This window comes from Peromyscus leucopus, chromosome 7, assembly GCF_004664715.2.
Source record: "Peromyscus leucopus breed LL Stock chromosome 7, UCI_PerLeu_2.1, whole genome shotgun sequence".
Taxonomy (NCBI): Eukaryota; Metazoa; Chordata; class Mammalia; order Rodentia; family Cricetidae; genus Peromyscus; species Peromyscus leucopus.
This window is the reverse complement of record NC_051069.1, coordinates 84,182,269-84,199,239: the sequence shown is the minus strand read 5'-3', so window position 1 is coordinate 84,199,239 and position 16,971 is coordinate 84,182,269. Positions and strand designations below refer to the sequence as shown.

Sequence of the window (16,971 nt, the reverse complement as noted above, 5' to 3'; positions counted from 1 at the left end):
TTGCCAGTGAGCTATGATTTTTTTTTTTGGAAATAGCAATGATTGGATCTTGTTTTTTTAAATATGTTTTTAAATTGATTCTTTGGGAATTGCACACATGCACCCCAGTCCCACTCATTTCCCAGTCCTTCCATATCCACTCTGTAACCTCTCCCACAAAAGAAAATTAAAAATTAAAATTAAAAAAAAAAATCTCGCCGACCCCTCGAGGCAGTGACCTGCTTCTCTGTCTGTCTCAGCCATCTCTCACATGCCAGTCATATCTGTCATGTCTCCAGTTCCTCTGTATTTGTACCACTCTGCTCCTGTCTTTCCCGCCTCACCATCACACATTCATTTGTCGTAGGGGCATTGGGAGCTTCTGTGTGCCATGCAATATACCCTTTTGCCCAAACGCCTTTATTTGAAATTGTTCATCGCAATGCGTCGTTGGTCTGGTTCAAGGCCTCTGGCTTCTGGTACCCCATCAATGCGGGACTCTCACCGAGACTCCTCTGGACGGGCCCCTTCATGCGTTCCAGGAGCTCATAAGTGGGGTAGATGTTGGGGTGGGCCTACTTAAGGCCCTAGATGTGGTGCGTGAGGGGCGGGGCCAGCTCTCATGAGTGCTGTGACAGATGAGGGGCGGAACCAGCTCAATGCAGTGCTCCTACGTCAACATGGCTTCAGGCAGCAGCCCAGACCGCAGACATCTGAATAGCCTTTGGTGGAAACACAAGGACATCACCTTGGCCTCAGGTGGCAGCGCAGGCTGCTCACACCAGCCTGTTCCTCACTCGAGTCTCCAGGTCCACCTCTCTCCACAGAGTGTGAGCCTCTCTGCTTCTCTTTCTCTCCCATCTCCTCTCTCTTCTCCATCTCTCCATCACATATTCGGTCATTGTAGTGGCGGCCACTGCGGAGCCAGGCGTGGCACTTAGGTGGATCTTATTTTTTTAACCTGATCAGCTAGACTGCGTTTTTTGGGATATGGAACTATTTCCATTTAAGGTTGTTATTTAAAGATGTTTGATAATTCCCATGAGTTTGCCAATGAATTCTCAGATTAACTGGGTTCTTGACCACCCCCCCCCCCCCCCCGTTAGTAGTAGGGTTTGCTGGCTTACTGTGTTGAACTAGGCAGATTCTCATTAGTTCATCTCTCTTTCTCATTAAATTACTCTTCCTGTGCTCTGTCCTGCTCTCTTTCTCCCTCCCTCCTCCCCCTCTCTCTTTTGCTCTCTCTCTCTCTTCAAGATAGGGCTTCTCTGTTCTGTTTCTCCATCCCTGACTGACGAGGAGCTCGCTCTGTAGACCAGTGTAGCAAGAATCTTAAAATCTTAAGAATCTTAAATACCACCACATTTCCCCTTTATTGTCTAAAATGTAAAAAAGCTTATAACTAATACAAGGAAAATTATATCCAATAAGTATATACAATATACACAGTCAAGATTTCATTAACAATGTCTAGTCCATTAACATTTGACAGATTCAGACAAAAAAACTCCATTATATATATATATATATATATATATATATATATATATATATATATATATCAAATGTTACTGGACTGGACATTATATATATATATAATGTCCAGTCCAGTAACATTTGATAAACTCAGACAAAAAAAGTTTTCATTACTTATCCTATTTAAAACAAGTAGTTCCTTTTTAAAAGTATTTTTCTTTTCATAATAGATTCAGTAATCTACCTTTTGTCATTTTTATATCTTCCCCTTTTTTCTTTTTAGTGTAGATTCAATGATCTACCCATTTATCCTATTATTTCTTTATCTTTTTTCTCAGAGTAGATTCGATGATCTACCTCATATCTACATTCTCTTTTTTCTTTTTCTTTCTTTTTTTTTCAAACAAAAACTCTGAATCTAATCTCCTTGTTCATCTTTTTTCCTATTAACAATTAACAACTTGTAACCAACTGTCATAAGCAATGACAATATCCAAAACTCATTAAACGACCAAAAACCTCCCATCCCACCTCTTGGGAATGTGGGCGTTGTTTTCTTAAAATTATTTCCTGCTTTCTGGGGGTGAAGACATCTTTAGGGAATCCTGAAAAGAAAATTTTTGGGTTAATTGTCAAGTCCTGTATCATTTGTCCAGTCTCTGTATAATGGGAAAGTGCAGGGCTTGTCACAAGTCCTTGTTCGAGTAGTCTGTCAGGCTGGATCATCTCAGCTAGCCACCTCAAAATTGTCCTGAGCAGTTTGTAGTCCAACATTGATCTTTTGGTGGTGTTAATTGGTTTCAGGGCTTTACCATAGTTCATGTGGAACCATTGTTGTGGGGTCCTATCATCCTTTTGAAGATTTCAAAGTTGCTGTTAGGCATGGTCATGGTTCCCAGTAGAATTTTTTTTCTCCTCTGTGGTTTGGAGCAATCACAGTCTGATAAAAGTCTGTCTCTGGGAACCATGAATGTTTTTTCCCTAGAAGAGAAAGATCTTCACAGCAATTTCTCCCTACCATTTGTCTTGCCAAACTTTTCCAAACTGACCTTTGCCGATGCTTTCTTGTAACATGAGGGTCCTGACAATTGTTCTCTGAACAAGCAGCAGTAAACCCTTCATCCCAGGTAGCAGCATCACCACAGTCACCAACATGATGAGAAGCAGCCAGCAACTCGGAGCTGCAGTCACTGCCTCCATGGTCTCACTGCCCCTGTTTGTGGCTGGCCAAAGCTTCTCCTTAGCAAGCCTCCTAGGCCGTCCCCAAACTCGGGATCCTCCTGCCTCTGCTTCCTTCAGCAAATCCAATCAGTGTGCTTCACCACAACTGGCTAAGGGTCTGAGCAGGGGTCCGCAAGGCCACAGGTAAGCAGCTTTTTCATGAATTCATACCACAAATGTTGGGCACCAGATGTAGCAGAAATCTTAAAAGGTCTTATTAATAAAATCAAACCTGAGGCCGGTTATTGGGGTGAATGCTGGAAGATCAGAGAAGCAGAACAAGCCACAGCTACCTCACCTCACCAGTTCCTCAGCTGATCCTGTTTCCTCAGACTGGAAGCCTCTGAGTCCTCATGTAGAATGGCTCTCAGCTGAACTGTGCTGCTAGAAGCCTGAAAGCTTAACCAGCCAAATGCTGCTAGTTTCTGGTCTTCACGCCTTATATACCTTTCTGCTTTCTGACATCACTCCCTGGGATTAAAGGCTCACTTCCTGGGATTAAAGGTGTGAGTCACCATGCCTGGCTGTTTCCAATGTGGCCTTGAACTCACAGAGATCCAGACAAATTTCTGCCTCTGGAATGCTAGGATTAAAGGCTTGTGCTACCACTGCCTATCCTCTATGTTTAATATTGTGGTTGTTCTCTTTTCTGACCCCAGATAAGTTTATTAGCATGCACAATATTTTGGGGAACACAATACCACCACAGACCAGCCTGGCCTTGAACTCAGATCTGCCTCCCAAGTGCTGGGATCAAAGGTGTGCGCCACCAGTGCCCAGCTCCTCCTTCTTCTCTTTGCTTAGTATTCCTTTAGGTAATTTTTGCCCTTCTGGCTTGATGGTCAGTGAACTGTCGTAATTTGTGCTTGTCTTGAATAGTTCCTATTTCTTTATCAATTTTAAACGATAGCTGTGCTGGACATAGCACTTTTGGTTGGCAGTTATTTAAGGGCTTAAAATAAGACATTTTATGCTTTCTGGCTTTTAGGGGTACAAGTAAGAGATCAGATGTTATGTTTTCTTTTATAGATGAATTGGTGTTTTTCCCTTACAGCTTTTAATATTTTATTTTTAACATCTTAACTAAAATATATTAAGGAGACATTCTCCTATCATCATGCTTATCTGGGGGTTCTCAGTGTTGCTTGTGTTTAGATGTCCTTTTCTTTTTATAGACTTCGGAAATTGCCTGTTACAATTCTATTACATAGATTCTCTGTATCTTTAATTTTCATCTAAGTTTCTTCTACTCTGTCGATTGTTAGTTTAAATCTTTTGATCACTATCTTAGAGTTCTTAGACATTATGGTCTTTCTCTCTCCTTCCTCCTATTTGTTAATGTTTGACTATAGTACTGTATTGCCATTGTTAGCCATCCCTGATTTTCTCTCTTCTGCTTGAGTCTGTTGACAATGGGTGCTTTCCACGGTATTTTTGATTCATAAAGTTTTAATTTCCACAACTTCTGTTCATTTAGTGTCCCCCCAACCCTTAATATTTTTGCTGACTTTCTTTTCCTTGTTTCTGACTTTTTTATGTACATGGGTGATTTACTCATAGTTTTTTGACTTGGTCATCAGTGTTGCTGTGTTCTGGACTGATTTCCTTCCTTCCTGTACCGGCTTGTTTGAAATCCTATTTGAGGTTGTTGACCCCCCCTTTTTTTTTTTTTTTTTTTTATTATTATTACGTATACAGTGTTCTGCCTCCATGTATTTCTGCAGGCCAGAAGAGGGCACCAGATCTCATTACAGATGGTTGTAAGCCACCATGTGATTGCTGGGAATTGAACTCAGGACCTCTGGAAGAACAGCTAGTGCTCCTAACCTCTGAGCCATCTCTCCAGCCCCACTGACCATTTTTATTAGTGAACTTAGGAGGTCTTCATCCAACATTACCTCCATTTCAGTACCTTTGAATTCCGTAGTTGGGGAGTTAGGATCTTTTGGAGACACCATCTTGTCTTGCTTTTTTGTTTCTTTGTTGCTCTGACACAGCTGATGGTTTGGACAGCTGCTCTCTTTTTGTTTGGTGATGTTTTTGCTGAGCATCCTACTCCTGAGGGCTCGTTCTCCAGTGCCAGTCAGAGAAACTAATGCAGAGCTTTGGGTGAAGTTAAAACAGTTGTTTAAATGTGGAAAGAATATTGTTACAAAGGGGAAGAGAAAAGTGCAAGATGTAAAAGTAAAATGAAATGAAAAGGGGGACATTAACGAAGGTGTGTGTGCTGGTGTTCAGCTCACATTCTCCTTTTGTTCAGCTGGGACCTCAGCTTCTGGGCTGATGGCAGCCACAGGTGGGCTGAGTCCTCCCTTCTCAGTTAAACTTTGCCGAAACACCTCCTAGACACACTCAGAGGTGTGTCTCCTGGCTCTGAATCTTCTCAAGTTGATGTAAAGATGAAGCTTCACATATGTGGTTATCTGGGGTAATGGTTAGCACTTTGGCCTCTGATAATTAGCATCACAGATTCTGCACGAGGTGACTCCGTGCCATGTTCAGAACAACCAACTTGGCACTTTGATGTGTTGCCAACTCTGTAGACTGATTTTATGCTATCTCTGTTCTGAGTCCAGAGGTGCTCCCAGTCCCCAGGGAACCCTACAACCTGCCCAAGGCCATCTTAGTGATAACAAGAAAGGATTTACAAGTTCATTTCCAAAAGTCCAAATATGGGGGTGAAATTTCTTGACCACCTAATCTCAAGATGTCATCAAACGTGATTGAACATACATAATAGTTTGATAAATCTATAGCAAGCAATGAATTATCAATAAACTGTCACCAAAAGTAAAACATAGAGAAAAGCGATTACATACAGTTTTTAGGAGTTGAGTTCTATTGATTACATATGTTTTATATGTTGCAGATAGATATTTTATAAGAAATATGGGGTCAACAGATTCATTTCATAAATTTATTAGCACAAAGTCTGGTTGGTTATTCCATCTTGACCTTTGCTGATATTTTTCTTTTAATATATATATCCGACACTTCCCCGGGCTTATTTCTCTGAAATTTAGTCAGTTGTCAAAACTGAGTTTTCTGTCAGAGTTTTGTCTATACTGTACACTTAAAATACACACATGATCTCTAAATCTATGAGATGAACTCTATTGAAACATGAGTGTTGATTAAGTGTATTGTACAGTGTGATGGTTTTAATGAGATGTCCCCCATCGTCTCGGGCATTTGAATACTTGGTACCCAGTTGGTAGCACTGTTTGAGAAGGTTTAGGCGGTGCGGGCTTGCTAGACGACATATGTTGCTAGGGGTAGTCTTTTCGAAGTTAATGACTCAGGCCGTTTTTAGTTCACTCTCTTGGTCATGCTTGTTCCTGCTCCTGCGATGATGGACTCTTAACCCTTTGGAACCGTAAGCCCAAATAAATGTCTTCTTCTCTAAGTGGTCTTGGTCACTGTGTCTGTCATAGCAATAGAGAAGTAACTAATTCACACACACCCTGTGTTGTTCAAGTATAGGAAGAAAGGCTCCTGCCACTCATGAAACAAACTTTTAGAGCTCTGGATTTCCTGCATTTGACAGTTGACCGTATATTTTTACAGACATTGACAACAGTGGCTATGTCAGTGACTATGAACTTCAGGACCTGTTTAAGGAGGCAAGTCTTCCTCTTCCTGGGTACAAGGTGCGCGAGATTGTGGAGAAAATTTTAGTGGTCGCTGACAACAACAAAGATGGCAAGATCAGTTTTGAAGAATTTGTGTCTGTAAGTAATTCAGTACTCTTCTAAGTTATTGGCCATTTGCTGCAAGTAGACTTTCAATAGTGTTAGCTTTGGTCTGACCTGGCTGCAGAGGCCAGACAAAACACTGCTTTTAAAATGATGCTAATAACAAATGTTATTGTGAAAATAATTTCCACAGATCATAGAGAAAGGAGACTATTGAATGGAAATCTGATTCAGATAATAGTTGTTCATGCCCTAGAATTACTGTATTTAAGTTGAATATTATTAACCATTAGCATAATTGAATAAGTATTTGTAAAATAAAAGTCTTCTAGTTTTATATTCTTTATCTATTAATGAAATATTTGAGCTCTGGGCCTTGTGAATAATGTGATGAGCAGAAAGAGACATGGTCCTTGCTTTGGTGGTATGTCCAGGTGGGGAAGGCAGATCACACAAATGGATGGAAATGCCAACTCTGGTGACTGCTGTGTAGAATAGCACAGGCTCCGGGAGCACTTAGGATGGATGGAGCTGAGCCTGAGGGGGAGAGTGGAGGGCCCAGGGACTCAGGGAAGTTTCCTGCAATCTGTGAAGAGGAGCTGACATCTGAAGGGAGAAGTTAAATAGGAAAGGGGGGGCAAATACGGTGGGAAGCAGGTGGTGGCAGTGTGCCCTGAGACCCTGTGGTCTCAGAGGTGCTGGATCTCTCAAGCAATCTAAAAGATGAGTATAGCCAGAGCTGAGGAAGTGAGGTAAAAAGTACAGCTGGAGAAGTGAGCAGGAATCTGGTCTTGTAGAGGGCCACGTCAGATCATTGTTTTTATCCTAATCACAACAGGAAGTCTCTGAAGTGGGAAGAATGAAGTGATCTGATTAGATTTGCATTAAAAAAGTCATGGCTGGTATTGCATGGAGAAAAGATTTAATTTAGCCTTGCTGGTCTCTAGAGCCCAGTGAATAACTGGGAGAACTTGTTTTTGTAGGCCTCTAGTATTTCCTACAAAGCGGTTTTATTTATGTGAACATGGATTGATGTTCAGGCAGGAGTCTGCCTACACTAAAGTATTTTAAAGTCATCATCATTCCGTGGTTTCTTGGGTTGTAGTATAAAAGACCTTGGCTAGTCAATAATATTTTCAGCGTGTTCAGTTTCAGCTCAGTTGTAACGTGTTCCAGTTGTTGGGTTACAAACATTAGTCCAGTTTGTATAATTGGTAAAATGGCAGAATTATCTGTTTAGACAAGTGTTAAGTATGAGGACACCCAATTCATATTATGTTGGTATCATTTCAAATAAATGCAAGCATTGAATATCCTTCATGTCACTAGAATGTCTCAATTTTACTTGTTTTCCATTCCAGCTAATGCAAGAGTTAAAAAGCAAAGATATCAGCAAAACATTCCGAAAAATAATTAACAAGAGAGAAGGGATTACTGCTATTGGGGGAACTTCATCCATTTCCAGCGAGGGTACACAGCATTCCTACTCAGGTAATCCACCTCTCTGAATTTTAGTCCTTAATTCATTTACTAAGTGTCACATGTCATCCAGGCTAAGCTGCCACTGTGAATCATACCATCATTTTATATATACTGGAGGGAGAAAAAAAGCAATAATTATTAATTATACTGTGACATCAGATTTAAATATATCCCAAGTTTAGCATTGCCAACATGAAAAATAGCAGAATTACTGAAAGCTGTATGTTCCTACTATATGTCAAGTCAGGGGCACTGAAAACGAAGCAGACGCTGTTTGTATTTCAGCTCTGGATGGGTCTAGTTATGATGTCTGGAGTATTTGTCAAGGATTTTAGGGAGTGATCTCTGAGGATCAAATCTAGGGCCTCATGCATACTTGGGAAGTACCGTGCCACTTAGCTGTCCCAAGCTTTTGTCACCAATTTTGAGCAGGTTTCCCATCATGGTGACAGGCTTGACTTGTAGAGCTGATCTAGGGATGATGGAGAGGCTTATGGTAAGGATTTGTTCCTTTCTGTTTTCCAAGAGTGGAGATACTTGATTCTGTTTTCATCAAGCCACCAAGTGGGTAGAGAGTACTTTGCCTGATGTGTCCAATCTGATAGGATCACTGCATCCATTGGCTCAGTTTGAAACCCAAAGCAACATTAATGCTTTTAATAAGCCTTCTGCATGTTAGATAAGAGCTTTGCTCCAGAAACACATCAACTGTTTGTGTGTGTTCGCTACCGATGTTTTGCAATCTTGCATCTAAGCTGTTAACGCTCATTATTCAGGATACCCAGACAAGGAACTTCCCTTAAGCATTCAGGAGGGTGGAACCTGGCAGGGAATTAGCATAGGGAGGATATCAAGGTCAAGGTCAGCAAGCAAGGCAGCAGTTACTCAAAACGGGGGTCAGGGCCCTACAGGTCCCCCTTTTACTAAAAAATGAGCTTCTTACTTAGGTTGTGTGAGATGTCAGCAGGTCACCTTACCCTGCCCAGGCCACACAGGTGCTCTGTCTTAGGTTGGTGAGCGTTTGCAGGCATTACCCATCTCTGAACACTCATTATCATACAGGCTCAATCGTGTGTGAGCCGCTGCTCTGCCTGCCTGTCACTGTGATCTTTTATACACATGTATAATGTATTTGGACCATATTGTTCCTCTCCCACTCTCACTGGCCACATTCTTCCCAGTTCTAATTCAATACTTTTATAAGCCTCAGATCACAGCAGTCTTAATCTTTTTAGGTGATAGAGTTTATTTCCATGGGTTTTTTTCCTTAACCTTTTTCTCTGATCTAAACAATCTATATGTAAGTGTGCATATTTGACCTCATGTGGTGTGTTTCTAATTCATGTGATTTTAGAAGCGGTTCATAGTTGGAAAGATTTTAATGTCAAACCACATGCATTTTTAAAAATTTATTTATTTTTAGTTTATGTGCATTGGTGTTTTGCCTGCATGTATGCTTGTATAAGGATGCCAGATCCCCTGGAACTGGAATTACAGACAATTGTGAGTTGCCATGTGGGTGCTGAGGATTGAACCCAGGTCCTCTGGAAGAACAGCCAGTGCTCTTAACCACCAAGCCATCTCTCCAGTCCCCCAAACCACATGCATAGTATACTAACTTAAGATGCATACCTTCCTTCTTCCCTTCTAATATGTTGGGTGAAAAAGTGCAATGAATCCCCCTTTCTCCATATATTAAATCCTTGAGGGTATCTCAGTAGTGTTTTAATAGTGTCATTTATTATCTTTTAATAGAAATGAACAAGTACGTTCTTGTAGTGTGATAAATGCTGTGAAATGAAGTTTGCCTACCGAGATTTTCTGTTTTCAGAGGAAGAAAAAGTAGCTTTTGTTAACTGGATAAACAAAGCTCTAGAGAATGACCCAGACTGTAGCCATCTTCTGCCCATGAACCCCAACGATGGCAGCCTTTTCAAATCACTTGCAGATGGCATCCTTCTTTGGTGAGTTGAACTTCTACTCATAGGAGCTGTGTGCTCTCACTGCCCCCGTGATGAGCACTCCCTGAACACCGCAGTCTGGAAGATCTGTTTTCTTTGGAGTTAATAATGATTGTCTAGAAATTTAAGTACTGTGTACCTTTCAGAATTTCCCCTGTAATATAATACTTTATATTATGGTGCCTTTTGTATCTGTTACCATGATACAGCCAGGAAGCTTCTGAACCCTTTAATGCATTGCAAAATGGTGATGTGGTTTCTTTTCACTTCTCCATAAAAGAGTGCTGACGGAGACAGGAGCCTGAGAAGACAGAGGAAGATACTCCTTCGTTAAACCTAAATGAAACAGTATTTTATTGCAGCCTTGGCTCTTTTCAGTCTGTTTTGCTTACTACACTGTAAACTTTCTAAGAGTGCATGTCATGTATTCCACATGTATATAGTCACAGCACACTTCTTTTTGAAAACATTTTAAATTCGATTTCTTCGTGTGTGTGTGTGTGTGTGTGTGTGTGTGTGTGTGTGTGTGTGTTGCTTGCATTGTGTGCGCCCATGCTTGGTGCTTGCGGAGGACAGAGGAGGGAATCAGATCCCTGAAACTGCAGTTACGGATGCTTGTGAACCACCTTGTGGGTGCTGGGAATTGAACTCTGGTCCTCTGCAAGACCAGGAAGTGCTCTTACCTGCTGAGCCATCTTTTCGTCACCAAGTCCCAGCATACATCTTCTTACAATGCAGGTGTCTTTAAAGTCTTTTTAATTAAAAAATATATAGTACACTTCCAAGGTAGAAAACACATATCACAAATACACATACCCCTGTTGTTAACTCAGTACCATGGCTCATTGTGTTGTTGTTATTGTTTGTGTGTATGTTTACTTAAAAAGGAAACACAATCCCCAAACCTACCCATAAGTATAGGAAATCGGTATCTATAAAATATACCTATTCCAGGCCAGCCTGGTCTACAGAGCTAGTTCCAGGACAGGTTCCAAAGCTACATAGAGAAACCCTGTCTTGAAAAGCAACAACAACAAAATAAATAAATATACCTCAGGCTCCATTTATAATTTTTTGTCTCTTCCTTCAACTTGTAGAAAATGTCTATGAATCAAATCTGTACTTCCTATTTTAGTTTCCAAAGATAAAATGTATTCTGAAACATAGAGACAAAAATCCATATTCTATCTTTTTAAAATGTCTAAATTATTGAAGTCTTCAGTTGAGGCTTTTGTTCCTTCACTTCTGAGACAACAGTATCTTGATTTCTCTGAAAGTTGGCTGTTTCAGAATTTGTTTAAATTTCAGGTTGTCAATATTAATGACTACCTTGTGAAGACTCATATCAGAAAGCACAGGTGGCTGCTGTGGAGAGAGCAGGTGTGCTTCAGGTCAGGTGCAGAAAGCGCAGGTGGCTGCTGTGGAGAGCGCAGGTGTGCTCCAGGACAGGTGCAGAAGGTGCAGGTGGCTGCTGTGGAGAGAGCAGGTGTGCTTCAGGACAGATGCAGAAAGCGCAGGTGGCTGCTGTGGAGAGCGCAGGTGCTTCAGGTCAGGGGCAATGTTGTAGGTTTTTAATCGAAGCTCCTGACATGAACTGTAGCTGAACAAAATAGAAAGGCTTACTATTCCCTTTCAAAAGTAACTAATCTGACTGTTTGCCCAATGAATTAAACATTTCTAGGAATTTTTATCTAAATGATTCTTGTTTTCTCCTCAGCAAAATGATCAACTTATCTGAACCGGATACAATTGATGAAAGAGCTATCAATAAGAAGAAGCTCACTCCATTCACAGTTTCTGTGAGTATGCTTGCTGGTAATCTGTGACTAGGCTAGAACATATCCAGTGCTGTTGGGAACTTAAAGATAATTTGCCATTTAAAACAATCTTCAGTGTTGTGAATTGAACCCAGGGCCTCTTGATTGCAAGGCAAGTGTTTTTTCACTTTTTTTTTTTTTTTCAAGACAGGGTTTCTCTGTATAGTTTGGCTGTGCTGGATCTCTCTTTGTAGACCAGGCTGGCCTTGAACTCACAGAGATCCACCTGCCTCTGCCTCCTGAGTGCCGGGATTAAAAGCATGGGCCACCATGCCCGGCTAGCCCTGCCCTTTATTTTTTATTAAATAAAAAATCAGCTGTATTTCATAATAAAATAAATTAAGATTTTAAGTAGTTTGGATGTTTCTTTATTGAAGTTAATAGTATTCAACTTATATTACAGTTGCTCTTTTATTGATGATCGTTTATTTGATGCCAGTGTCTGTCCATTTTCCTTCCTCCCTCATCTCCTCCCTCTTTCCTCTCCTCCTTATCCCAACTCCTTTCTTTTCTTTCACACTGAAGATTGTACATAGGGCACACGGCATGCTATCCCAGCCAAGAGGCACAGTTAAAAAGAGAACACTGTGAGCTGGGAATGGTGGCGCACGCCTTTAATCCCAGCACTCAGGAGGCAGAGGCAGGCGGATCTCTGTGAGTTCAAGGCCAGCCTGGTCTACAGAGAGAGTTCCAGGACAGCCAGAGCAGTCACACAGAGAAACCCTGTATTTAAAAACCAAATAGGAGAGAGAGAGAGAGAGAGAGAGAGAGAGAGAGAGAGAGAGAGAGAGAGAGAGAACACTGTGTAGTAAGGTCATGTTTTATTAGTTCCACGAAGTGTTTATTCTTCCTGTACTAATTGTTCTTTAGAGGCCTCACCAAAATCTGGATTTATAGATGCCAGTTTCTCCTTTCAAAACTGCTAAGCATAATAATATTCACTGAGTATTTTGTTTAAAACATATCATATTGGGCTAAGCATTGTGGTGCATACTTATTTATTTATTAATTATTATATTTATTTATTTATTTATTTATTTATTTATTTATTTATTTATTTATTTATTTATTATGTATAGTGTTCTGCCTGCATGCACACCAGAAGAAGGCACCAGATCTCATTATAGATGGTTGTGAGCCACCATGTGGCTGCTGGGAATTGAACTCAGGACCCCTGGAAGAGCTGGCAATGCTCTTAACCTCTGAGCCATCTCTCCAGCCCATGGTGTATACTTTCTTTTTTTTTTAATTTTATTTTATAATTTAATTTAATTTTACATATTAGCCACGGATTCCCTTGTCCTCCCCACTCCCGCCTCCCCTGCCTTTCCCCCAGCCTACCCCCCATTCCCATCTCCTCCAGGGCAAAGACTCCCCTGGGGATGCATACTTTCAATCCCAGGACTCAAAAGGTAGAAGCAGGTGGATCTCTGAGTTTCAGACTGCCTAGTCTGCATACTGAGTTCCAGGCCAGCCAGTGTGACATAGAGATCCTGTCTCAAAACCAACCATTATGTGAATTATTCCCTGACTCTTCCTGAAGTTTCATAATGAGGTATATACTATGATTTTGCAGATTAAGAATGTGCAATCCTTTGCTAAATTTGTGTTACATTCGTTCTAAAGGAAGCAATGACCTCAGCGCAGTGACACAGAGCTATTTTTGGAACTGGAAAGGCGTTCCTTTTCATTGTCATCCTTGAGAAATGGAAAACTGGGTGCTGAGCACGAGGTTTTCCTGCCCCTTCCTTGATAACAGGCCAATGATGTTGTATCCACTACTAGAAATACTTCTTGAAGACTGTTTCCAATGTGGTTGCCAAAAGATTATTTTCTCTCATGTTTTGTGACAGACTTTACAGTTAATGAGCATAAATACTGAAAATGTTCACATCTGCCTTCTGCTTGCTTTTTTTTTTTTTTTGGTTTTTCGAGAAAGGGTTTTTCCATGTAGCTTTGCGCCTTTCCTGGAACTCACTCTGTAACCCAGGCTGGCCTTGAACTCACAGAGATCCACCTGCCTCTGCCTCCCAAGTGCTTTAGAAACACATGGGTTGTAAGTTTTTATGGTGCTGAACCTGGAATTCAGTATTTCCTGTGTTTTTGTAAACTTATTGTTTGCTCTTCCTTGTACACTTGTGTGAAGTACATTAAATAACATAAAATTTTCTGTATGTCACAGTAGCCACAGAATGGAGTTGAAGGGCTAAATATCATATAGTTTTGTTTTTAGAGAGAGCATTTTTCCTATGCGATTATAAGTCTAAGCTTTTAGGATGCTTGGGAATATTGATGTAAAATGAGACAAGTGTGGGGACTTTGGGAAAAGTGTTACCATGGATGTTAAATCTGCCTTGGTTGTTTAAGATTTTAGAGTCTAGAGTAGAAGCTATAGTCTAGAGAATTACTGTTGGGGTTCTGGTGCACTCTGGAGTGTGAGGAAGAAGATGGCAGGTTGGGGGCTGTCTAGGTTACACTGAGACCCGACTTCAACACACAAACAAAACAAGTGCTACTAGTTTCACACGGACACCCCCCCCCCAAAAAAAAAAGCTAATTTATTTGTTTCGGAAGACAAGGTTGTAATAATACCTTTTCCACCTTATGACAATGCCTTTATGTGATGCCATGCTACATAAAGGATGAAGGATGACAGTGATGTATGGTGGTTATAAAACTAAGGGAAATGGACAACAACTAAAAGCTGATACCCTCATATTACCATCAAAACCTGTTGATAAGACACAGTTGGGTTTGCAGCTTATTGGAATAAGAGGAAATCCCCATTTAGAAAGCCTTTATAGTGTCTTGGACCTGGGAATGTGAAGGCTGACTCTGAGGATTTGCGTATGGTTTAAGATGTAGGAAGTGGGGAGAGGATCCTGATTCAGACTGGATAAAGGTATCAATATGACAACGTGAGACTGGTAGGTAGAAGCAATGGGGGAGTTCTGAAGTGAGAAATCCAAAGATTCTTAGCTCTAAGGAGATCTTTTTAATAGATCTTTTAGGCAGTGCCTGTGGAAAAGACTCTTGGAAGAAAAAAAAAATATATTAATGAAGACAGAGGGCCAGTCAGTTCATGCCAGTGGAGTGGAGCAGATGCCATGCCTATGTAGACAAAGTGGGGTGGGGGTCAGTGTCCAGACCGAGAACAGTGGTAAAAAGTTGTCACTCTTAGTAATGACTACAATCAATTTAATGTACTTGCATACTTCTTTTGAACACAACTTCATAGTGTCAACAAATATGGAATGAGTTATTGTAAAATTAAGTTTGTTGTGATCATTGCAAACCTAGTTCTTCCCCCTTGCTGATGCCTTCTGGGGAGTCACAAGTAGACAAGCAGTCTTTATGCTCTGGAAGGAGAAGCTAGGAAACTGTCAGTGGTCAAGCCTAAATTTGCAGAGAGGATGTGTCTTGAAAACTGTATTGATCTGACGTTGGGTGTTTAAAAGCACCCGAAGCCATTAGATGTTTTATAAGCCACCAGTTACAGTACTTGCCAGGTACTGGTAACACTTCCAGATTCGTTTGAAGCAAATTGTGAGGTTCTAAAGGTGTTGAAGGTTTTCCTGTTCTGCTGGTGTCTTGGGGAGGAGTATACTGGCAAGAACTTTCATTATTACCAACACAATTCCAAAGCCTGACTCTAATCACTTCTGGTTCCTTGGGAGATTTAGTAGTTTACTTGGAGCTGGCAAGGTCAATTATGGCCATATGTTGTAGCAGGAAGCCACTGAAGTACTCCACTCCAAAACCTCTATGTTGTTGCTGTTGTTAGCAGCACATAATGAAGTTACTGCTGCCATACGACAGTATCTCTAGAAAGCATGAGGCTGAACCTCGGTGTAGCTTATCAGATCTCTCTTTGTTCATCTTAAGGTCTATCTTAGGAGTTCCTTGAAAAAATCCCTGAGTTTGAAACCTCATTGCACATCTGATTCTTTTTTTAAAGATTTATTTATTTATTATGTATACAGAAGAGGGCGCCAGATCTCATTACAGATGGTTGTAAGCCACCATGTGGTTGCTGGGAATTGAACTCAGGACTTCTGGAAGAGCAGTCGGTGCTCTTAACCACTGAGCCATCTCTCTAGCCCCGCACATCTGATTCTTGAAAGAAATGCTTCTAAATAGAGACTTTCTAAAGATAAAGATTCCTTACCCAACCCTAATAAACTAGTAATGCTGAAATTTTTAAAGGAAAATACCAGTAGAATATGTTTTAAAGTGAAATAGTATATAAATGTATTAATAATTTCCTTGGTGCATATGCAATGTAAACCATGAGAATCCAGGGAAGGGGTGGCCAATTTTGTATGTGGAGACTCTTCAGAGGAGGAGATGTGTTTAAGGTAATGAGGGGGCATGCAATGTGGAGAGCAAAATACATCAAGGAAAGGGGCTTTCTCCACAGAGGCAAAAATGAGGCCATAGTCAGTTCCTGAAAGCTTCTCATTGCCCCACTAAGTATTTGAACTTGACCGTCCCTTTCCCTCCATGCCTTGTTCATTGTTACCCATTCATCTGTTTACTCAATAAATGTTTATTGGGTATATAACTCATGCCTGGTGGCTTGAGGAAAGACTCTAAGAGATCAAAGCTTTTTCTGTTAAAGGCCTCACACTTAACTGGTACAGGGTTTGGGATTCTGAGGTAGAGTGTTGGCCTAGTATGAGTGAGTGCCAGTGTTTAAACCCTAGCACTGAAAAAAATATAAAATAATTCTCAACTGGAGGAGATAGAACAAGAAACAAGTAGGTATATTAATATTGCATTGCATTACCTTGTTTGTGTGAATGGGTCTGAGGATTGTTTTGTAATTTTTGTTCATTTGTTGCTTTGGTTTTTGAGACAATAACTCATGTCAATCAGCAGGTCTTGACCTTGCTTTGTAGCTAAGGCTGGCCTTGAACTCCTCTTGTCTCTACTTCCCAAGTGTTAGATTGCAGGCATGTACCACCTTGCTTGGCTGGTAATATATAACATTTTAGAGAGATGGGAGTAAAACTGGGAAGAATTCAGTGTGTGTGTGGTGATGCTGTTTTGTGTAGAATATTCAGAGAAGAATACAGATTAGATGTGTTTGAGCAGAATTTTCAAGCAATTGGGTAGACCAGCAAGGCGGCTCGTCGGGTAAAGGTGCTTGCCGCCAAGCCTGACTAGCTGAAGTTGGCTTTCCACATGGTGGGAGGAGAGGACTGACTCAGAATCACAGGTCCTGTACAGTTGGAGTAGAGAGAGCAAGAAAGTAACAGCGATGGAGAGTGAGAGAATGTGAGTATTAGTGTTGACAGGAAATTGTGAAAGGTTTTAAAACCAAAGGTTTCTTTGGGA

The 16,971-nt window shown here is 40.8% G+C and overlaps 1 protein-coding gene across 3 annotated transcripts in view; it reads left to right on the top strand.

Moving 5' to 3' along the window:
• The window catches only part of Pls1 (plastin 1), a 99,595-nt gene that overhangs the window by 59,071 nt on the left and 23,553 nt on the right, over positions 1-16,971 (top strand). For all 3 annotated transcript variants that reach the window (XM_028866009.2, XM_037207848.1, XM_037207847.1), the window contains 4 exons: positions 6,244-6,407; positions 7,733-7,862; positions 9,685-9,817; positions 11,532-11,613. In XM_028866009.2, coding sequence (XP_028721842.1) covers positions 6,244-6,407; positions 7,733-7,862; positions 9,685-9,817; positions 11,532-11,613 — 509 coding nt within the window. The remainder of the gene's footprint in view (positions 1-6,243; positions 6,408-7,732; positions 7,863-9,684; positions 9,818-11,531; positions 11,614-16,971) is intronic.